This window comes from Tetranychus urticae, chromosome 1 (assembly GCF_039701765.1).
Source record: "Tetranychus urticae isolate SD_2017Ah chromosome 1, NJAU_TeUrti_SD_1.0, whole genome shotgun sequence".
Classification (NCBI taxonomy): domain Eukaryota; kingdom Metazoa; phylum Arthropoda; class Arachnida; order Trombidiformes; family Tetranychidae; genus Tetranychus; species Tetranychus urticae.
This window is the reverse complement of record NC_142958.1, coordinates 14947122-14971644: the sequence shown is the minus strand read 5'-3', so window position 1 is coordinate 14971644 and position 24523 is coordinate 14947122. Positions and strand designations below refer to the sequence as shown.

Below are 24523 nucleotides of genomic sequence, written 5' to 3'. Positions count from 1 at the left end.
TTAAGATTATTACCAAAAGATGGAGTTATTCAGGTTCATCAGTTGATCCAAACGCCATTCATTACTATGGCGTTAGCTTTAATCTTATATACTTCTCTTTCCCATTCTTTTTTTCTCTTTCTCTTTTTAATTTATTATAATCATCACCATTGTTTATTTTCCTGTGTTTTTTATTTTCTAAATCAGTTAAACATGAAACTCTCCACCGCATGATTGTTGATACAATTAGTAAAACTTCTGTAAACCTTTCAATGGTTTGTTAATACCTTCTTTCAATACCATGTCTAAGACACTGGAAGACAACAAGGATAAGGATAAGGATAAGGATAAATATACTGGGTTGTGTGAAGAAGAAATAGTTGATGGATTTGCAATATTCTCCTTTCTTACTTACACCGATTTAGAAGTAAGTCCATTTTTTGCTCTATAATAATAATTAATAAAAATATATATACACACATTATATATATATTTCAACCTCTTTCTCAACCTTAAACTTTTGTGTTCACCCCATCATTGTGCTCATCCTCAGGTCGTCAAATATTTTTGTTTTTACTCTTATTCTTCCTCTCCTTTTTGCTTTCCTTTCATTGTTGATGTGTGTTGAAGAAATAAAAAGGTAATATTTTTAAGGTAAAGGTTGTACACTTACATCACAAATTTCCTATTTAATCCAAGTACAACTGTAAACTGTTACTTGGACCATCCAACAAAAACAACTATAGCCAGTTACCACTTGCAACACCAACTCACCAACATCACCATAATCACCATCAACAAAAACCATGGCTTCGTTTGATAAGATCACTTTTTATCGGAAAGAGGCTCAGAAAAAATTACGCTTAATAACCATGTTCACCTATTTCAATATTATTTCACTTATGCTCAATCTATTTTACATCCTTTGGGTTCTATATATATCAACACAAAACATTGATTATATCGCCAATAGTCCAGAGGGTAATGCAAACAAACTGGATTACCAGTTATATTATCTTGTTATTAACGCAGTCAATCTTTGTGGACTCTTATCCAATTTCGTTGGTATACTTCGATCTAATTCAAAGTTCATTGTTTTCTATTTTTACACCAACACTGCTTGGGCTTGGTTATCCTTTTTTTACCTTTTATTTTTAATCTCATTAGGTTTGTCATTCACATCTTTTCCCCAATTTACCATTTTTATTAATGAATGTATCTGCTTTCTTCCAACATCAACATCACCAAAAAACAATATCAGCAAGCAAAATCACAAGCAAACTACAACCAGCTAAATGATCACTTTTTTAGTTAACCGTACAATGTATTTACAGAAAAATGAATCCTTTCCTCACCAACCATCATTTTCTGTTTATCTTTTGACACATCATCATCAGAAACGCATTTCTTGTTATCATTATTTTTACTACTACTTGAACAAAGTTGAGAAGATTAATTTGAAGAGAGTGAAAAAAGTGGTTGAAATGCTTTACGTTAAATTGACTCAATCTGTTATTTTAATACAAAACAATCATGGTTATTATACTGTCCCTCCTCAGATGCATTCATTCGTAAAATTCATTCTATTATTCAATGTGATAAATCATTAGTCATCTAAGTAAATGTTGGATCACTAGATCGACGATTTCATTGTTACGATTATCATGTGCTTCACCATGAGTACAATTAAAAGATAGTCAAATTATTCACTCAGATAGTTCAAGTCACTAACCAAATAACAGCTTAAAAATGGCATCTTTTAATCTCATAACCCTTCACAACAGTTTACTGACTGACCAATGATTCAATCACTTTTACATGCTAAATATTTAAAATTTTTTACTCGTTCTGAGCACTTTTAAAATTTCATTTTATTTCATCTTTTTTTTGTTTTCCTTCTCAATCTTCACACAGCTATACCCTGTGCTGATCCAGATGAAGATACAACCTTTTTACAATGTTTCAAGACTGGTGCAATGGCTTGTATTTTATTATTTTACAATTGTTCAGTAATGACAATTATTTATATCAATTTTAAAAAACTGGTTAAAGCTAACAAAGTTATTAGACGTGAATGTGAAAAATTGGTAGCAGAAGCTTTACCCAACACTGATTTAAGTTCAATCAAATTGGGTCCCAATAGTTCATTAGCCTCTGAATTAAAGAATGAGCTTACAGCAGCTGAATTTGCTGAGCATTTGAAGCGTCTCAAAAATCCTGAAATATCACTGGGAAGTGTCCGAACAATTGCTTCAGATGAACCAATCGCTCAACCCAAACCAGTCGTCTATTAACAGAGTCAATATCAAAGTCTAACATTTATCCGAAAGTATCTCAAAGTCAAAAATCTATCAACATACTTTTTATCATGCAAAGTCTATTAAATTGATACAAAATTTCAAGCCAACCATCTGAGAATCATGAAGCACAGGGATTCTTGAAAGTTGAAAATGTACAAATATTAACCCATTTTTTGTAACATATTTAAATGAATGTTCAGTTGCACGCAAAACTGTAGTCATATGTTGATTGTAATAACTGTTTAAGGTAACTTGTAACTTGAAATCTTAACTTAAAACTAATCTTAAATCTTGTTTCACTCCTTTTTTTATTTCTTTTTGTTCAATCTTTTCTTCTTCTTCTCTTCATTATCTTTCCACTCTTCCTCCTCGTCATCTTCATCCTTAAAGGCTTAAGTTAAGGTGAAGATTGTATCTTCAAATAACCATTATGAAATAACATTTCATCTCTCCTCTCATAATATATATATAAATGTGTGTATATTATCATCTTATTCATATTCATCCATTTTTACTCACTAAATGTATATAATATTTGATAATATTATATCCATAAACATTATACAACTTGAATGTAGACACAATATACAAGATACTTAATATGAAAAACCAGATAATCCCACATCAACAATGAGAGGCATTTTATTTTGTCTTGTTATTCAATTAATGTGCTACTTTGTTGCTCATTTTACCCTTGATTTTTGGTTATTTGTAAAAAAATTTTCCCATTGTTTTATAATTATCTTTATTATTTCAACCTGTTTAATCTAACATTTTTTTCATATTTTTTTCTTCTTCCTCATTCACAGAAAACTGTTAAAGAACAAGAAGAAGCTCTTGAAGATAAAAATATTGTTACAAATAATAATTCAAATAGTAAAGGTAAAGAGATTGATGGTTGTAACAACAAGAAGACATCAAATATAACTGGTAAAAGTGCCTCATCCGGTGGAACTGTTCAAAGGAATCGTTCAAAGAAGAATCATTCAAATAATAATAATCATAAAGATGGTAATAACAAAGAGAGCAAAAAGTCATCAATTGTCGGTAAAGGATTGTCTGGATTAACAAGTACTCATCACCATCTTAACCATAATCATCACAACAACACAAATCATCATCACTCCAAGTCAATTGGTAAAAATAAAGAGAGCAAAGATAAAGTTAATTTAAATATCCATCATCACCTTAACAATTCAAATAATGTTAAACACAATATGAGTTCATCAGAAGGTAAAAAGAAGCAACATGTAACATCTTTAACCTCATCTCCTGGTAATGGAAGCTCAGAGGTTACCTCGATTAATGGACCAGGCATCATCACTGGTCATTCAGATGATAAAAGTGAACCTGAAAAGGCACGTAAACAAGGTCGAGAACGAGATGAAAGCAGTTGTCTAACCGGTAGTAATGCCACTTCAACCGCCTCTACAAATGTTATCACTAATACCAATAATAAAGATAAATTGAACCTTTCCAAAGCTTGCCATGTCAACAATATCAACAAAAATAGTGTTAATTTGAAACATGGTAATCATTCAATTAACAAGTCCAAATCATCGTCAACCGCAAATAACAGTAATAACAGTTCAACCATTTTATCATCAACACCTTCTGGTAAGGGTAAATCATCAAATAAAATTTGCCATGACAAATCATCTAAAATTCATGATGCTCTTTCACCAGTCTCGGGATCATCTTCATCTTCATCAGCCACGACAACAACAACCAATATTGTTACACCAATTGGCACAATGAGTTCAGTAAAGCACAGCTTAAAATCAAGTTCTCATGTGGATAAAGGTTGTAAAGCTAGTCCACCATCAAAGATGAAAAAGAAATCACAGTCAATGACCGATGAAAATCATAAGGTAAGAAGATGGTCAACATTTTTTTTTAACTTTAAATTTTCTAACAAAATTGTGGCCATATTTTTTCATCCGAAAATGACTATTATTTTTGTTCAATTGATTCCCGTTTCTTGCTCCTCAATCATGAGAAATGGTGTAAAATTTACTCAACTTGATGATTGATAACTAGCATTTATCTTTATTGATATTTTTTTATATAACAAGAATCCTCGTTTCAACTATTTTATTATCTGAGACAATGGCGCTTAGCACTTGAAAAACTGTGAAAACAAGTTCACGATATCAATTATCTGCCATTTTTACCCTTGAAAGCATTACTTTTGTCCCGTATGTTTAAACCAATTTTAAGCCCATGTAATTATCAATTAAGTTAGTCAATGTTTTTAGCACATTAACTGGGAATTAACGTTAATTGGCGGAAAAAAAGTTATCATTATTTCATTAATCAGTGTTACTCCATTTTCATTATTCAAATATCAATATAACCAATTGACTTGTAATATATTTAGCAAGATAAATAGCATTTATCAGTCATTAATCCTGCAACTATTTTCATCAGAATTAATCTCTTTTTTCCAGTCCAAACGTGCTAATAAAATTGTAGATTTTGATAAATACAATCTGATTAATTGTTCCCCTGAGCTTCAGTGTTAACCAAATCTGATTCTTGCCAACTTATTAACTTCTGTTTTACTTTCCTTTACACTTCTTTATATCAACCTTTTTTTAATCAAATACATTGCCTATTGTTTTCATCAATGTTTATACTTGTGTGTGTGTGCCTTGATTAGCATTCAGATATTGTGAAAATTGATCAAGAACATGTTTCCTCTTGAAATGTTTCTTCTTGATCTTTTTCATGTGTTATTTATTTCGTTACCTGAGCTTTATTGCGATTCTCATTGAGACACTTTTCACTTTGTAAAGCAAAGTCAATGCTAGATTAAACAGTGATAGTGAAAGTTGGATTGGTCTTTTAGTGATGAAAACATTTATTCTGCAAGAAATGGGCAAAATAAGCATTTTTTTCTTCCTCTTTCTCCCTCTTTCTAACATCTTGATTTTTCTCTCTTTTGACTTGAGTTTCATTTCAACTTTCAATATATTGTTACTCCTCTTGTTTGATGATTATTTTCATCTCTCTTTACGTTTCCATTGTCAAAACAAAAACCAATTGTTAACTCCTGAGATATTGATTCGACCTTTGTGGATTAAGAGTTTTTTTTCCTTCCAACATTTATCATCATGTTAAAACTGAACAAAATCTGAAGACAGAATGAGATAAATGTAGTTACAACAAAATGTGCAGTAACAAGAAGCAAAGAGATCAATTGAAAGGTATAATAGTTGAAAGTGAGTGATCGAAGATGAGTGAAACATTGGAATCAGGACACTCTCATGCAAACAAATTTCAAAGAAAAGAAATCAAAGACAGAAGTAAAAGCAAATCAACAAAAAAACAGGAGAAGAGGCAAAATTTGAGTAGAAAATGTTGAAAAGAAAGAAAAATAAGAAAATGATGAAGAAGATGGAGAAAGAGGAAGAGCAAAAAAAGATAGAGGAAGAAGAGTCAAGTAAAAAGATGCGAACAAGATTGCTGAAGAAAAGTAAAAAGAAAGGTTTTCTCGTAAAGATTTTTCAGGAAGCCTGAAGAATAAGAATAAGCTGAGAAGAAGAAGATGGAAATGAATTGGAAGATAAACTGAAGAAGAGGTAAAAAGAAGGACAAGAAGACAGAGAGAGAAGAGGAAAAATCATTCAATGTTAACTTTTACAATAACCATATGATTATAAATCTCAATTGAATTATTATTTAGGAGCAAGTTCAAGATTGTATTTTATTGTTTGTTTATTTGTTTGTCATTCATTCACTTTTCATCCTCTTTTTGACTGATTCAATAATTTTTGCTCCTTTGATTAATTGCTATACATTTTCATTACTGTAACTTTATTTCATTTATTGCTATTATTATCATTATTATTATTCACATTGTTGTTATCATTTATAAATATTATTTTCATACAATTGAAGATCACACTTTACACTTGATGCTGTTCAATTCAGTTAAATGGTAAAATTTAGTTGAATAAGTTTACTACACTTTTTTGTGTCTACCTTTCACTTCAATTCCGGTTTTCAGGTATTTTTACTGGTTGTCGAGTTGATTTATTTAACTTTAAAAATGAAAGTAACATTATTTTACGTGTTCAGTTTCATGGTATTAAATTGCTTCAGTTACCATGCATAGTTTTTATCAAGTTAAGGTGAAATTTTATTTATATTGACACTTTTTTTATCTTCAAACCTATTACAATATTGAAACTTTTCACAGCAATTCTAATTGAATCAGATGGATCAATGTTTTGTCGATTTTTTTCAACACTTTCAGTTAATAGCTTTTCATGTTTCTTTCCATGTAAAACATGGAAAGAAAGTCTAATAGTCTTTGAATTTATCAATATTTGATAACAGTATTAATAACCTTTTCATCAATTGTTGCTGTTTGAATAAACTCTTGCAAACAATTGCTATGTGTGTAAACATGAATTTTGTGAAAAAATATTTCTCTTTGTATCTTTGATTCATTTTTATGCAAATTTACCTAATTGTTCAATTGCAAAATTCATCTAATTATGGAAAACAAATTAAGACTATTATCTTATTATTGAACAATTTCTCGGTGAAGTGTGAATTAAACTGATAATTGGATTGTTCAGTAACTAATCACTTGTAGAATGGTGAAGGTACGATTAGAGTTGTGTCTCAAAGAAAACTCAAGTGGGTATTAGATTCTGCTATCATGGTGTTGGAGATGAAAATGATGATACAAATGATAATATCTAATTTCAAAAAGCATAAAGGAAAAAAACAAGAAGCAATTTGTAAATCGTTTTCTTTAACATGCATTTCAATGCTCATGAAAAGAAGCTGAAGAAAAAAGAAACCTTTTCATTCATTCATCTAAGTCAGATAGTATGATCAATTAAATAGTAACAGCATGAAACAATTAATTTGCCTTTTATTCACAACAAGTGAAACAAGAAAAGGAAAATTTGCTTTCCATGAAAAATGAACAAGAAGAAGAAGAAGAAGGAAAATGGATGAAAGTCACTCTGAAAATGCGAGAGACAAAAAACGATAATATTGGTAAATGTGTAACAAATTCAATGAAACAGAATGAATTGATTATATCTGAAATTGCATCCTTTGAAACTTGAAATAACCAACATTTCCACCTTTTCTTGTATGGTCAACAATGATTATCATTTTTTGCGCAATATCGATCGAACTGTTTGTATACTTTTTCAGAGGCTTTTGTTCATTTCAACTATTGTTCAGTGATTATTCCAGAACACTTATTTCCAGCAAACGAAATTTGAAAGCAAAACATGTTCTCATCCTTTTTATAACCTGATTAATTGTTGAATAACAATTGATAATCTGATGAATAAAAATGCTCCAGACTCTAATGAACCTTTTAATTAGTGTATATATATATTTTAACATAAAATACATTCATTTAGGTTGGGAAAAGATTGAAAACTAACTTCTTAATGATAAAAATATCTAAATTTTTTCTTCTTCTTTTCTTTTTCTCTCTTCAGAAGAAACTTGAATCAATTGGTGATGATAGTGAATCTAATCGTCCCATTGATGGATTCAAAAAGAGTTCAAAAAATCCATCTTCTGGTGGATTAAAAAGCAATCGAGGACAACAAAACAATACTGAATCTAGTAAGAAAAGTCATAAAGAGGTAAAAAGTCGTAAAACGTCTCATTCAAAAGACAAGGATAAAAGTGGACAATGCAAATCAAATGGACATCTCAAGGAGTCTAAACTTTTCGACCAATCAAAAGAAAGTCAATCCAAAAGTTACAATGGGACAACAGGGTTATCAACTCCTTCTTCATCATGTCGAGGTCGATCTCCCATCAACACTTCATCCGATGAAATTTGTGATACCAAAAGTGTAACTATTGTCGCCAAGCGTACCAAAAAGAGGAAACTGAAAGAACGGGATAAAAGTAGTAATAATATCAAGTCTGAGAGTTCATATCTTAAAGATTGTGCATTAAACAGTGGAAGTAACGGCAACACTGGAAATTCTGGAATTGCTAATCACAAAGATAAACACGGTGCTCTTACCCATCACTATTCAATCAGTAAATCATCCTCTGTACCAAGCGACAATCTTAATCCAACCGTTGTACTAACTGCTACAACAACAGCAATATCACTTAATAAAGGTAAATCGTCTGTCAAAAGTTATCACAGTAAATCTATGAAAACACATAGAGTAGGTAACTCATCATGTTCATCACAATTAACAGGTAAACATGGATTAAAGGCCAGTAATAGTCATCTCAATGATAAATCACCAGATTGTCAACCGAAAAAGATTAAAAAGAAATCAATATCTTCACCAAAATCTCAAGAGAATCAAAAGGTAAATGAATTTCTGTTTCGTGACTTTGATTTTTATTTCAAATTATCTAATTTTAACATTTCTTTTTCTCTCTTTTTACACACAGAAACAATCTAAAGCTGTACTTTCCAAAACGACTTCATCCAATACCTCTAAAGCTTCTCCATCTTCTTCATCTTCGTCCTCTTCTTCGTCTTCACTTTCCTCTCTCTCATCGTCCTCATTATCTTCCTCTTCTTCCTCACTATCTTCAACCAATTCAACGTTAAGTGGAGTAAAATCAACACCAATCACTTGTACACCAACAGCTTTGTCTACATCCAAAGTAACTTCAACAGCAAACTCAATCAGTATTCAGGTTGATGGTGAATCAATTGGATGTGAAAGCAAATTTATCAATGATCGTGAAAATAAGCCTAAACATCATTCGGTTAAAGAATCAGTTAAGAAGGAAAAAGCGGAAAGTTTAATTTCATCTGTTAGTAAAAGTATTAAATTGTCGTCTTCATCTTTATTCTCATCTAAATTATCAATGGATAATACTCTGAATCCATGCATGATGGAAATATCGTGTGAAAAGGGATCTGAAAATTGTGAGAAAACATCTTCATCGCCATCAACAACAACAACCACAACAACAATAATTACAACAACCACTTCAACAGTAAAAAATCAACCTGAAAGATATTCACAGTCAAATTTAAGCTCGCCTTCAGCAACACCAGCAAAAAGACGGCGAACCTCATCTTCGACTAATGACCATTCTAAACCAGCTAAAAGCAATTTAAATCAAGAGCAAAAATTAGATGAAACAATTAATACAAATAGCAACAATGGTAAAAGTGTTGGTAAAAATATCAATAACAACAATATCAGTAACAATAAGAATACTGTTAACAGTAACAATACCAGTAGTTATGATAAACATAATGATAAATCTGTTTCTTCTAATCGTCAAAATAACAAGGTTAAAAGTGATAATGTTGAAAGTAAATCATTGGCAATCATTACTCCTGTAACAACGAGTGATTCAGTTTCAACCGAATCAACAACATTCTCAACCAAAGTATTAAATGCATGCGATTCATCTGAAGAATCGCAACTCTCTTCAGTTAAACCAAGTAAACCAGTAAATCCTTGTCAAACAACAGATTCAACAAAATCTAAAGTAATCACAACCACGACGACAACAACAACGACCACCACAAAATCATCCGTGTTATCATCGGAAAGTTCACTGGAAACAGTAACCACAAATTCAACAACAATGAATGTCCACTGCGAGTCTAAAGAAGAAGATGAGAGTAAAATTGATAAAAATGTAAATAGTATTGTAATTAAAGAAGAGATGCGATCTAATCAAATGGATGAATGTGATGATGATAATGTTAATGACTTGAAAAAGCAGGAATTATGTTCATCAGATTCAACCGATTCCACTGCAATCAATGATACAAAATGTAATTCAATTATTGCATTAAGTTCAAGTGAATCTTCAAATGGTGATTCAGTGAATATTGAAAAACTTGGACCTTGCTCGGTTCCAGTGTCGCCTAGTTTACCTTCAAAGCCACCAACCACAGAATCATCAGCCTCATCGTCATTTGTATCCAATGAAAAATGTGTCTATCAAACGTCACCTTCAATGAGTGATGAAAACTTGTCCAAGCGTGGTTTAACCAACATTGCTAGTAAAAAATGTGATCCTGTAAATAATAGTTGTAACATAAACTGTGCCAGTTCTAACACCAATTCCAATAGTAGCGATAACAGTATTAGCAGTATTAGTAAAACAATTGACACAACTAATGTTAGTAATAGTATTAGTGATACCAATAGTAATAGTAAAGACCAATTTAGTAATGTTAATCCATTGATGTCAACTAGTGTGACAAAAAGTTCATCAAAATTATCAACCTCTACTCCAAAGATGAAACCTGCTGAAGCAGCAATAAGCTTTAAATTGGATAATCTTTTGAGTGGAGTTCCACCTTCAAAATCACCGTTTTGTGTACGGAGTCCTAATTCAAGTCTAATGCCTAGTTTTACAACACCACAACCATCCTCAGCCTTGACAAATAATGTTTTTAGCATGTTTACACCACCAATGCAAATGAATTCAACATCATTCCAGGTACACTTAACTGCCTTTAACTTTCAGATGAATAATAAATTATCACAGCTTCTAATTGTATTTTTTTTCTTTGATCTTTTTCATTAGAAACCTGGTCGATGGAATACAATGCATGTAAGGATATCATGGGAAATATTGAGACAACAAAAAGCCTCTCAAGGAGATAAATCAAATACAAATTCATCTTCACCTTTAACAATTACACCTTCATCAAGATCTTTTAATTTAAAATCTCCAACCATTTTACCACCAAGTTCCTCATCAGCATCATCTATTTCATTGCCTACTTTGAGTAAAAATAGTCATTTACCTTATGATCTGATTCGACCGCCAGCTACTAATATTTTTGGAGATCTTAGGCCAGGTCTTCAAACACCGCAATCACAATCACAGCAACAAAACCAACCTCAACCTTTACATCACCAACAAAATCAATCACAACCGTCAACACCTCATTCACGATCACTAGAGATCTCATCATTTTCAGCATCATTAATGAATGCTGCTTCTGGTGGACTCAATTCAACTCCATGGAATCATAGGTCACCATTTGGTCCAGTATCTTTAGCTAGTGGCCATCTTCCCTATCCATCTTTGCAAGCACCTTCTTCTTCTGCTTCTTCCTCTACTTCTAGTTCTATACCACAATCTTTAGCGTGTTCATTGCCATCTTCAATTTCAAGCTCTTCAACATTTTCAGTTTCAACACCATCAATAACTGCACCGATATCGTCATTAGGTAAAATAAATGGAAATAATGATATTTTAAGATCTTCAAATTCAATTTTTGGTCTTCCACCTCGTCCTGGTGAAATGACATCCTTTTCAACATCTCTTTACAATGCTGCAGTGGCTGCTGCTGGACATGGACTCAATAGACCAAATTTAGAAGCATGGAATTCACCATTCGCTCCTGGACCCGGAATGTCTTCGATTGCTGCACATAATTTTATCCGTTCTAGTTTACCTGGTTTCCCTGGTTTTCCTCATCCTCACCCTAATCCACATTCATCTCACAATAATCTTGGATTACCAGGTTCTGTGCCAACATCAATGTCTAATAATTTATTTGCAAACCTTGCACCACCAAAAACACCACATTCATCAGCATCTTCTATATCATCATCCAATATAGATTCTTTAATGAATACACCTGGTCGTCCTGGTAGTTCAATTTTTCCGCCAATAGAACATCTTCCTCCAATATCATCTTCTTCTGGTTGTGGCTCTGTTCCTGGATCTGGTTCTTCTTCTTCATCTTCAACATCATGGGGAGGCCTTAAAGCTGAAGCTGAAAAATCAGAATCTGGTAAACATAAAGATGGGACAAGTCGAAATATTTCTTCACGTTCTAAAGATGAAATGCGAAGTACTGCCCATCATCATCAACAACAACATTACCATCATCAACATCGTAGTAGTAGTAATAATAGTAATAGCAGTAGTAGCAATAATAATAGCAAAATTGTTGGATCAAAGCATTCATCCTCATCATCGAATCATAATGGTGATTATGAATCATCTCATCGCCGTGAACGAGAAAAAAGTTCAAATAGCCAAAAACGTGAACATTCACGACCATCCAGTGTTAGCAGTGTATCAAGTGGTAATAAAATGATGAAAACAAGTAGTAGTGCCTTTAATGATAATAGATCATCTCACATAAATGAATCAAAGGCTAAAGATGATCGCAAAGAATCAATGAATAATTATAACAAATATTTTGATCGAAGTCATAAACATTCAGCAAATTCAATTGACCATTCACATCGGGACCTCAAATCTGCAAGCCTTCTATCGAGCTCTATTGGTGTCTTTAACAATTCCAATTCAGCAATTCTGTTTTCTACCGCTTCTACAGCCTCTTTTAATAATAGTATTATGTCCATTCCTACACCACCTGGACTGCCACCTTCAATCACATCAGGAAACAATCATTCATCTGCAGCCTCTCTAGCATCTATGAATCTTCATGTGAACAATGCAATGGACCATCGAGCTCGTTTAATGGGCCTTTTTGGTCTTTCACATGGACCACCACCTCCACCATCAACACCATCATTATGTCACTCTATGCCACCTTCACCTCATGGTTTACCTGGCCACCTATCTCATCCCAATCCTGGATCAGGAATTCCTTCTGGACTTTCCCATGATTTTCCAAAATCCTTTTGGAGTCCGTTTTTCCAGCCACATCCAGGGTTCCATGAATTCCCTCCTAGAAATGATTTTTTAGAGCGAGAACATTTGTTGCAACAGTATAATATACTTAACTCTTCCGGTGGAGGAGCGCCATTGACTGAAAAACTTGCCAAAGAAGGGCCACTTCATGCGCTATTAGAAAAAGAATCTCGAGATAAAGAAGCCGCATTTGCCTCTGTATTTGATAAGAATCGACTTGCTTCTTCTTCTGTTTCAACTTCGACTTCATCCTCAACCTCATCTTCAGTTAATGCTCATCATCCACATCTAAGACCCGGAGATACAGGTTTAATTGCGCCAAATGCACCTTCACTAGCTTCACCTTACGGTGGTCCAAGCTCATTAAGTCATGGACCAGGTAATCTAGGCTTAGGACATGCACTGCCACCACCACCTCTACCACCTTTATCGCAATCTCATCCACATTCACATGCATCTTCCTCTTACCATCATCAGCTACAACAACATCACTTCAATCAAACTTCACCAGGTCAATCAACACCATCTTCATCATCTGTTTTAATGTTTCCTCCAAATCCTTATCTAAACAGTTTGCACTCACTCTCTGCCAGTGCTGGATCAAATGTCCGAACAGACCTCAACAATCGTACCAAATCATTGTCATCTTCATCCTCACCCTCATCTGCACCATCAATTAAACAGTATCCTCATCATGGAGCATCACATTCACCCTCTCCAATGTTTATACCACCGTTAAACGGTCTAACTGGTCCACATGGATTCATTCCACCACCATTAGTTAATAGTAAATTATCAACACTTGATACCTCATTTGAAGTAAATTGTGTTAATAGATCAACAATATCAATGTCTAATCCATCAACACCAGCAAGTGGAATTAGTTTAGCTGACCTTAAAGAATCTAAATCAAGATGATGAACTTGTTAATCAAATTTAATCTCGGTGGTGATACTGATTATAGTTTTTCATATGGTATCATATTGGTATGATTAATATAAATTATTTATGATCAATTTTTACACTGTCAAGATTAGTAATTAGCCTTTGAAAAAAAAACCTAACACTCACAGACCTAACTTTAGACTCTTTTTTTGTACACCAAAAATGCTTTTGTCCAATCGAAGATTCCATTGAACAAAGCATATTTCATTATTTTTACGTTCAGAGTAAAACTTAAATTTTAACAATTAATCAACAATGTACCATGAAAATCTAGTTGACAATCTTTTGATCGATTTCTTGAAACATTACCTTTCAACTTAGATGATAGCTTTAGCAAACAGCCGTTTGATCACAATGTGCGTTTTTTAAGTCTCACAGGATTGCTCTGAAAAAAGCCTAATACTATTGCTATTACTATTAACATTATTACTTTTATTTATTATTAATTGTTATTGTAAATAATATAAAAAAAGCGCAACTTTGTAAACTTGAAATGTGAAGAAGCGTGAAATGTTTAACTAAAGATGAAGGCAAAGTAAGGACAAAAGACACAAATCGTTTGGATATTGATTAGGAACCAATGATGAGGAAAAAGAAACAAGCAATCAAATTAACTGTGAAATCAAAGAGTTGTAAAAAAATGCAATTCAAAGACAATGTATTTAAATTAACTTGAAATTGTATCATGAAAGGATGAAAAAAGCTTGAAATTTTCACATTTTATCCTTTCTCTTTTTGATTACTATTTATCAACTGCAACTTTGTACTCAACCCATCACACACACAATTGAACAAATCCTTTCCACCTATTTATTACTGTATATTAACATTTGACCCATTCGAGTCCCTATTTACCTATTTAATGATCCCGGTGATTGTAATTTAAACCTTTCCCTTAATCACTCCAAAACACCTTTTTTTGGCCATTGTATTACTTGATTTTCATCCCTATGTATGTCATGTTCAATATTAACCCTCGCATTTGCAAACCGATACTGTAATTTTATCCCAAAAAACTGAAACTCTCACACAATGTTGGCAACTATTAATATATCATCAAGACATCTTAAAATAATCACCTTATAAATATGAACATATTACTATTTAAATATAAATATATAAATATATATATATGATGATGAAAAAAAAACAAAAATATAAATCTAAAACCAATAAATATATAAAATACTCTTCAAATACAAAAATGTCATTAGTTTGATACCATTTTTAGACTCTTTATTGTCTTTGTATTTTAACCTTTTTTTGTCCACAATTTATCATTAGATTGATCCAAGGATTGGAGTAAATTCAGATGAATGACTTGTTGGATTGATTAGTAATTTGCTGATTGCTATTGGTTTTCAGGTAAGTGAGATGAGAGTCTTTACTCTCATCTCTGGCTGGCTAGGCTCCTCACCTTCACGTGGTGCCAGCTGTTTGCACTAAGAAGGAGCACTTAAAATACCCAAAGTGTGCCGAAACTGTGTGAAAGTACATCTTAGAACATGATATTTTAATAAATCAAGATTATCTATTGTAATACAGCTTCAGCTTGATACCTTTTCAAGTGGCAATTTCAGAAGCAAACAAACAAAAGCTATTTTGTTTACATTGATAATACATTTTTCATGCCAGGATTTGATTTGAGAGAAATGCTTATTTCATGATCACTTTTTTTATGATAGTCATAGCAATAACTAAATGTAAATGATATGAATGTTATTTTATTCAGTGGTAGTTAGAATGGTTCAAAGTCTCAAATGAATATAATATTCATTGGTTGGAATAAGTCATGAAAATGAAGATTTTGTTGTTGAATCGATTTGATAACAAAATTAATTGTCTTTCAAATTGTTGAGAGACTCTGTTTTGTTTATCAAGTTGATAAATGGGTTATTTTTAAGTTTCAATTTTGTCTAGACTTTGTTTTTTTATTTGCTTCTAATTATTCGATTGATACATTTGAGTTTAATTTCAGGTTTTACGCATGTTTATTCATGTATCTTTGTATGAATAGTATCATGAAATTTCAATGTGTAAACTGATTGTATTGACTCAAATGTATCAACTGAATAACAGTTTACTGTTAAACAATTGTCGCATCATTTATTCATTATGCTTTCTTTCTTGTCTTACAGAAACAAACTCAAGTCTATCATTAATTCTGGACCTGTGAAATGGACAATTTCCATGTTACAATAAAAGATTGTGGAAAGTATCATTACAAGCTCAGATTGACGAGAAGCTAAACAAAAGTGGAAAAGCATTCCTTGAAGCATTAAAGCAACGTCTTATCATTTTGTACAATTTTTATTGGTTAAACTCAAATTTCTGCAAAATGGAATCATCCTGTGAAAAGATATCAGGAAATCGTGAGACATCGTCACCAGAAACAGTAAAGACTTCATCAATAACAGCGCCAACTGTTACAATGTCTGCTACTTCAACAGTAAAAGACGAATCAGAAAGATGTTCACAATCAAGTTTGTCATCAGAAACAAACAAACTGATAAAAAAACGTCGAACCTCGTCTTCAATCAATGATCAGGAAAAGAACAATGAGTTGTCTAATTGTCATTCAAGTGATGAAAATTTTGAAGAAACAAACACCTGTAAAAATCGTGGTACAAGCAACTGTGATGATAACAAAAAATGCATAAATGCTAATGAGGTTTCCTCTGATGTTTGTCAGAATAATGAGATTACAACTCGTGCCAATGTTGAATCCAATGATGAACAAATCAGTTTAAAAGTTGACTCGACATTGTGTGAATCTGAATCTTCAGTTGATAAAACGGATCCAACAAAGGCTGATTCATCGAGAGTAACTTCATATGCAACCAAATTATCAAGTATGGCAACTTCACCAGTACAAATGATGTCAAAGGACTCAAGTAAAGAGGAATCTGGACATAACTTACAAGTTTCTTCGCTATCTTCGCCAGCCACATCAAGTGAAGCTGTAAATCCTTGTCAATCAATTACTACAGAGTTAACCAAATCTCCTACTTCAGTAATTGTGAAAGCAAAATCAGCTACAGCAACATCAACAACCACATCAGCAACCACAACAACGACCACTACAGAATTATCCTTGTTATCATCGGAAAGTTCACACAAAACCGTTGCAACAAATTCAACAGAAATTACAACTGTTCACTGTGAGTTAAAACAAGAAGATGAGAATAAAAATGTAAATAGAATTGTTATTAAAGAAGAAATGCGATCTAATCAAATGGATGAATGTGATGATGATAATATTAATGACTTGAAAAAGCAGGAATTATGTTCATCAGATTCAACCGATTCCACTGCAATCAATGATACAAAATGTAATTCAATTATTGCATTATCAAGTTCAAGTGAATCTTCAAATGGTGAAACAGTGAATATACAAAAACCAGTACAAACTTCACCTTTGCTTGTTGATGACCTTTCAAAAACAGTACAAAAAAATACAGAAACGTCCAATTTTTCAACTTCCTATATTTCTAAAGATAATGATAAAAACACCAAAAATCATAAAAATAGTAATGATTATGGTGAGGATCAATTTAATCCAGAAGCAATTCCAATAAAAAAAAGTTCAGCAATACCTACATCAACTATAATGTCTATAACTAAAGGAGAAACAACAAAGACAACCTTGAGCGCAACAGTGGAGCCAGCTGTAGAAGGCATCAGTTTTGGACTGGATAACATCTTGAGCAAAGCTAAAACTCTCCAGTCTAATTTATGTACCGAAAATTCAGTTTCCAGTCTAAATCCGAGTTCATCTATGTCATCGCAACAATCGACTTCTAATAAAAATGATATAATTACCATGTCTACATCTCCAAAAGATCTGGATTCATTACCATTACAGGTATTTCATTTTTGAGTTTCTTTGAAACTATTTTGTTTTTATGTTTCTTGTTCTTATGATTATTTTGAATAACATAACTTACATGAATAATCTGAATTGTAACACATTTATTATTTTATTGTATTTTATTAATCTTCTTTTTCTCTGATTTATTTATTAGAAATCTGGTCGATGGAATACTATGCATGTAAGAATATCATGGGAAATATTAAGACAACAAAAAGCCTCTCAAGGTGATAAATCAAATACAAATTCACCTCCACCTTTAACAATTACTCCTTCATCAAGATCTTTTAATTTAAAATCTCCAACCATTTTACCACCAAGTTCCTCATCAGCTTCAGCATCAGCATCATCTATTTCATTACCCACTTTGAGTAAAAATAGTCATTTACCTTATGATCTGATTCGACCGCCAGCTACTAATATTTTTGGGATACAAACACCGCAATCACAATCGCAGCAACATCAAAACCAATTTCAACCTCAATCACATCCACATCCACATTCGCAGCTGCCACCTCTACATCTCTATCATCAACAGAATCGACCTCAACACTCGACACCTCATTCCCGATCATTAGAGATTTCATCATTTTCAGCATCATTAATGAATGCTGCTTCTGGTGGGCTCAATACAAGATTACCTCTTGATTCAAATCCATGGGATCATAGATCACAATTTGGTCCAGTATCTTCAGCTAGTGGTCATCTTCCCTATCCATCTTTTCAAGCACCGTTGTCGTCTTCATCTATATATGCCTCTGGTTCTTCTATACCACAATCTTTAGCATTATCATCTTCGAGTGCAACCTCTTCGGTTTCAACACCATCAATAACTGCACCGATATCGTCATTAGGTAAAATAAATGGAAATAATGATATTTTAAGATCTTCAAATTCAATTTTTGGTCTTCCACCTCGTCCTGGTGAAATGACATCCTTTTCAACATCTCTTTACAATGCTGCAGTGGCTGCTGCTGGACATGGACTCAATAGACCAAATTTAGAAGCATGGAATTCACCATTCGCTCCTGGACCAGGAATGTCTTCAATTGCTGCACATAATTTTATCCGTTCTAGTTTACCTGGTTTCCCTGGTTTTCCTCACCCTCACTCTAATCCACATTCAACCCACAATAATCTTGGATATCCAGGTTCTGTGCCAACCTCAATGTCTAATAATTTATTTGCAAATCTTGCACCACCACAACCATCACATTCATCAGCATCTTCTATATCATCATCCAATATAGATTCTTTAATGAATACACCTGGTCGTCCTGGTAGTTCAACTTTTCCGCCAATAGGAAGAGAAGAACATCTTCCTCCAGTATCAAATTCTTCTGGTTGTGGCTCTGTTCCTGGCTCAGGTTCTTCGTCTTCATCTTCAACATCGACATCATGGGGAGGCCTTAAAGCTGAAGCTGAAAAATCAGAATTTGGTAAACATAGAGATGGAACAAGTCGAAATATTCCTTCACGTTCAAAAGATGAGGTACGAAGTGATTCACATCATCATCCTCATCATCATCATCATCGTAGTAGTAGTAACAATAGTAATAGCAGTAGTAGCAATAATAATAGCAAAATTGTTGGATCAAAACCTTCATCATCATTATTGAATCATAATGGTGATTATGAATCATCACACCGTCGTGAACGAGAAAAAAGTTCAAATAGCCAAAAACGTGAACATTCACGACCATCCAGTGTTAGCAGTGTATCAAGTGGTAATAAAATGATGAAAACAAGTAGTAGTGCCTTTAATGATAATAGATCATCTCACATAAATGAATCAAAGGCTAAAGATGATCGCAAAGAATCAATGAATAATTATAACAAATATTTTGATCGAAATCATAAACATTCAGCAAATTCTACTGATCGTCAAACTACAAGCTCTTCCAGTGTATCTAATTTACCTGCAGATTTTTTGAATGCGGAACGAGATTGGGAATACAGATGTCAGTTAGCTGGGCTTACTGAGCCTATGGTCGCCGGTATGATGCCATATCCAGTATCATTGCCAAGAGAATACCAAAATGCTCTTTGGGATCCACTTAGTCAACCCTTCCCCAGTCACTTTGCAGAACAAGAACGTATATTTCAACGATACAATATTCTCAATTCTTCAGGCGGAGGTGCGCCATTGACGGAGAAGCTTGCCAAAGAAGGACCATTCCAATCTATGTTAGACAAAGAAGCACGAGGCAAAGAAATGGCTGCATTCCCTCCTGGATTTGATAGATGTGCTCAATATCCGCTTCCTAATTTAATTCCTCCGAATGCAAATTCACTAGCTTCACCTTACGGTGGTCCAAGCTCATTAAGTCATGGGCCAGGTAATCTAGGTTTAGGACATGCACTGCCACCACCACCTCTACCACCTTTATCGCAATCTCATCCACATCCACATTCACATGCATCTTCCTCTTACCATCATCAGCTACAACAACATCACTTCAATCAAACTTCACCAGGTCAATCAACACCATCTTCATCATCTGTTTTAATGTTTCCTCCAAATCCTTATCTAAACAGTTTGCACTCACTCTCTGCCAGTGCTGGATCAAATGTCCGAACAGACCTCAACAATCGTACCAAATCATTGTCATCGTAATTTTTTTGTCTGCATCGCCAAGTGAACCACTGAGAAACTAAATTTAAAAAGCAGCTAAATAACTATCTCAGAACTTAGATTCAGTCGATTAACACCTTCTTATTTATAGAATGTAAAACACCTTTGCCTATTATGAAATTTATTATAATTTTATTTTTGTAACGAAATTCATAAGCTTCCCGGTTAAATTAGAGCACTGATCTTCCATTTTACATTTTCATTTGCTCAAGCCCAACTTCCCTTATAATCACATATTAATTGTGTTTAAACTTGCTAAGCTGGCTGCAATTTTTATGTTCATTCTTATGCTCTTGTAAATTTGTAATTTAAATTTTAGAATAGTGTATAATATATGTAAAAATTTTAAAATATATCCGTGTATAAATTTGTGAAAATTATAAAAATTAAAAAATTGATTCTTTTAAATTCATAAAAGTTGTTGTTAAAACTCATCTTTTTTTCACTCCAGAGATACGAAAACTATTGAACTTCACAACTTAAATAAGGCATCGAATAGGTCAAGTTTTAAGACTGTTTGAGGTTCGGATCAGTAAATATAAGTAATTAACCAAGTACATATTCATTAACTTCATTACTGTATCTAGAATTGCTATAAAATATTGTATTAACTTTTCAAATTGCGAACCTTGACTATTTGTTTCTATGGTAACGTGTATGCATCTTGTAAAAAAATAAACAATAAACTCTCGCTGTAAGGTTTACATTTGTTTACAAGGATATTTTTCCAGTTTCTTATTTTGTTTGACAGGAACCGACTTGAAGTCTAATTTATCTTTTTTGTAAGATTTTTGCATGTAAATTGTTACATATTTAAAAATGGTAATTTTCTATCTTTCTAATTAAATTCATAAACCAACAATTTGTGACATTTTCTTCTCTTTATAGCATGGTCGTGTTAAGGTTAAGGCTCCAGCGGAGATACAGGCTGAAAGAGCCCGTGAAGAAAGAGCTTTGGCAGCAAAATTTACAGCAGATTTGGACAAAGCTTGGTCTAAGGTGACAAAAAATTTGACGAACTAGCGTTTCACGTATGTTAACCGATACCATTTTTTCTTGTATTCAGAGAGCAAACCAATGTTTTGATGAAGAAGCACTCAAATTGACTGGAAGAATATTGCTTCAAAATGCTGATTATCAAACCATTTGGAACTTCAGGCGAGAGATAATTTTACACTGGAAGGATCATGGTTTACCGAAAAAAGTTCCTGAACCTGTCAAACTCGAAAGCAATGTTACCTTAGGCAAATGTGACGATCAAGACAATGGTTTTAAGTTAACAGACTGTGATGATCAAAAGCAAGATTTAGTGATCAGTGGAGATGCAATTGGTGATAATAATCAAAATAACGATGGAATATCTGGTGCTAGTATACTTGAAATGGAAAAAGTATACATGGAAGAACTAAAATTTACTTCGTCTTGCCTTATCAAACATCCAAAATCATATGGTACATGGTATCATCGTCGTTATATTATACTTTTAATGCAAAACCCACCCTTCAAAGAGGAAATTCAAGCTTGTGATCACTTTTTAGATCTTGATGAAAGAAACTGTTAGTTGATATTTTATTTAAAATTAATGCAATTTAATCAAAACTTTTTATTTGGCTTCTTTTCAGTTCATTGTTGGGATTATCGTAGGTTCATCTGTAATTGTGGAAAAATCGATCCCCAAAATGAGTTACAATTCACACAGCGAAAAATTGCTCAAAATTTTTCCAATTTTTCTTCATTTTATTATCGAAGCTCTTTATTAACAATGGCCCACCAAGAAAAGATTTTGAATATCAATGATGTATGGAACTCTGAATATGAAACTGTTTCAAATGCCATTTTCGTTGATCCCAATGACCAGTCACCTTGGTTTTATCATAAATGGCTACTTGCAGTTGATCAGTTGATCAACTATCAGCATAGTAAACCGGACTCATTCATACATAAAATTGTGTTCGACAAGTCCAATGGAAGAATGATTTATCAATTCCACAAACCTTTAAGACGACCCCCTTTCATCGAAAGCTCGTTCACCACAGATGATGACCAAAATGTGACTCTTACAAATATTGAATGGAAAAAAATCGAACCCCTTTCATCTTATATCTGGTATCATCAAACTGGAAACTATTCAATTAAACAAGTCAACTTTAAATTTGAGGAAGAAGATTTTGCAATAAATTTAACTAACCTCGACAGTGAATCAAATTTGAAAATTAGTATAGTATCGGAAATGCCTAGGACCAATACTTCAAATCCAGAGTCAAAATTAGATGAAAATAAGTTGAGAAATTTGAATCTATTGCTTGAATTGGAACCAGACAACAAATGTTAGTATTTTTAACTCGAGAGTTTACGGTAACATTATTAATCATTCATTTATTTAAATAACTAGGGATTAATTTAACATTGGCATTAATTAAAGGTGGACCTGATGAAACTGCTTTCAATAAGCTAATCGCTGTTGACAATTTACGATGCAATTATTATAATGACCAGAGTAAGTGTATGAAAATTGTTTTATTTTAAATCATACTCATGCTCTTAAATTACATTCATTTTACAGAAAGCAAACAGATTTGGGAGAGCCACGTAAAGGTTAACCAATTAAATCCTCGACTAACATTGAACGAACGCCATTTGACTTGCCTCTACTTCACGAATAATCTGACACATCTTCGATATTTGGATCTTTCTAATAATGATTTTCTCAAAATTAGCAAATCTTTCAATACTCTTATCTTATTGGAAACTTTAATTATGGACAAAAATAAGATATCAATGGTTGATAAAGACTTCGAGATGTTATCCCTTAAAAAGTTGTCGATTAAAAACAATTGTAAGTATACAAATTTTCCTATTACAATCATTATTCCCATATTTTTCTTTCCTGTTTTTATCACTATTTAACTAACAATATTTTCTGATAATTTTATAAGTCTAAATTTATAAATTATAATGGCAAATATTAAATCTGTTTACTCAGCAACTATTACAATGGAGAATTTTGGGAAATATTGACTGTATTCACCTAAATCCAATCATTTAATCTAATTTTAAATTTTCTTTCTCTCTATTAGGTATCAAAAACTTCAATCTCATTGAACCTGTCAAAAATTGTCCACTTTTACAAATCCTAGATGTCACAGGCAATAATATTGACCAAAAGGAAACTTCAATTCTACCATCCAGTTTAGAGATTGTAATTTAGTTGATCGCTGATCTAATTTAAAATTATTTCCTACATTATCTGTTTAATTTTTGGAAGCTTTGGAAGTTTACCTCTTAAATTTTCATATTTTATCGAAAGAAATATCTTATTGATAGAAATACTGAAGATTTTTATCATAATATTATTTATTGAGACAAATGCAAGTGGTTATTTACAACTCTGACACCTTAGATTCTCTCCAAGCAATTTAGCTGGTGAAAAATATCACTGACATTGTTATTTTGTTATACCCTGAATACCATGTTAATACAAAAATATCATGAACAATCTCAAGAGAGGGCGCCTGATTTTGGATGAAAAAATTGAATGCTGAGAATGCGTATAAACATGGATTGATGGTTTTGATATGCGATTCGTTTTTTACCTCCAAGGCTTAACTTGTCTTTTAAGCCATGGGTCCAATCTCGTAGGTATTAGGACCTTTCCTAAACCTGTAAATATACAGTTGAAACCAAAACTGTGTATGAACCCTTTTTATTTAGACATTTCCATTAGTTTAACCATTAGCTTCACTCCATTCCTAATTGTAATCGTTCGTAATATTTCTCTTTTGTTAAACTCCTGTTGTAACCATCCATGAAACCCAAATCAATTGGATCTACTGGCGAAACCAGATTTTTTACCCTCGTTATCATCCAAATGAAGACCATTTAAAAGATCAAAAATACCAACAACGATAATTACAACAACATCAACACAAATTGCAATCCTGGTTAAACAACATCACCATCATCATCTGTGTTTACAATCCAAAGGCTAACTCCGAGTATTACCGTGTCTGTATTGATATCAACATCCATTCCCATAAAGTGATTTTTGTTCAAGATTCAATCCTGTCGAAAACCCAATTTACAAAATACATCTTAATTTCAATTGTTATATTATATGAAAAAAATTTCATTATTATAATAATAATAATGATAGAAGTAAACATGAGAAAATCAATTATG

The 24523-nt window shown here is 32.6% G+C and overlaps 4 protein-coding genes across 10 annotated transcripts; all 4 read left to right on the top strand.

The window, feature by feature from the left end:
• Positions 1-92: 92 nt before the first annotated feature.
• LOC107367625 (uncharacterized) lies at positions 93-15043 on the top strand. Of its 4 annotated transcripts, XM_089269646.1 has the most exons (7): positions 136-406; positions 3089-3896; positions 3966-4150; positions 7757-8399; positions 8484-8599; positions 8685-10712; positions 10800-15043. In XM_089269646.1, exons 1-7 carry the CDS (start codon positions 281-283, stop codon positions 13809-13811), a joined length of 6918 nt encoding a protein of 2305 aa, XP_089125772.1. In that variant the 5' UTR covers positions 136-280; the 3' UTR covers positions 13812-15043. The 4 variants fall into 4 exon arrangements, with proteins under 4 accessions (XP_015790834.2, XP_025017778.2, XP_089125772.1 ...); XM_015935348.3 differs by having other exon boundaries at positions 93-406; positions 3089-4150; XM_025162012.2 differs by having other exon boundaries at positions 7757-8599.
• LOC149094647 (uncharacterized) lies at positions 786-2407 on the top strand. The gene is made up of 2 exons (XM_089266084.1): positions 786-1146; positions 1894-2407. Exons 1-2 carry the CDS (start codon positions 786-788, stop codon positions 2271-2273), a joined length of 741 nt encoding a protein of 246 aa, XP_089122210.1. The 3' UTR covers positions 2274-2407.
• A 194-nt stretch (positions 15044-15237) lies between the features above and the next one.
• LOC107367657 (uncharacterized) lies at positions 15238-20761 on the top strand. Of its 2 annotated transcripts, XM_089269638.1 has the most exons (3): positions 15249-17703; positions 17864-17936; positions 18123-20761. In XM_089269638.1, exons 1-3 carry the CDS (start codon positions 16177-16179, stop codon positions 20324-20326), a joined length of 3804 nt encoding a protein of 1267 aa, XP_089125764.1. In that variant the 5' UTR covers positions 15249-16176; the 3' UTR covers positions 20327-20761. The 2 variants fall into 2 exon arrangements, with proteins under 2 accessions (XP_015790875.2, XP_089125764.1); XM_015935389.3 differs by having other exon boundaries at positions 15238-17703; positions 17864-20761.
• A 322-nt stretch (positions 20762-21083) lies between these two features.
• LOC107367707 (geranylgeranyl transferase type-2 subunit alpha) lies at positions 21084-24518 on the top strand. 3 transcript variants are annotated; one of them, XR_001569953.3, is made up of 8 exons: positions 21084-21166; positions 21233-21343; positions 21411-21900; positions 21967-22671; positions 22737-22841; positions 22908-23180; positions 23422-23979; positions 24188-24518. XR_001569953.3 is itself a non-coding variant. In XM_015935457.3 (7 exons), exons 1-7 carry the CDS (start codon positions 21164-21166, stop codon positions 23550-23552), a joined length of 1818 nt encoding a protein of 605 aa, XP_015790943.2. In that variant the 5' UTR covers positions 21084-21163; the 3' UTR covers positions 23553-24518. The 3 variants fall into 3 exon arrangements, 1 of the variants encoding a protein (XP_015790943.2); XR_001569952.3 differs by having other exon boundaries at positions 23422-23983; XM_015935457.3 differs by having other exon boundaries at positions 23422-24518.
• The last annotated feature ends 5 nt before the right edge of the window (positions 24519-24523 follow it).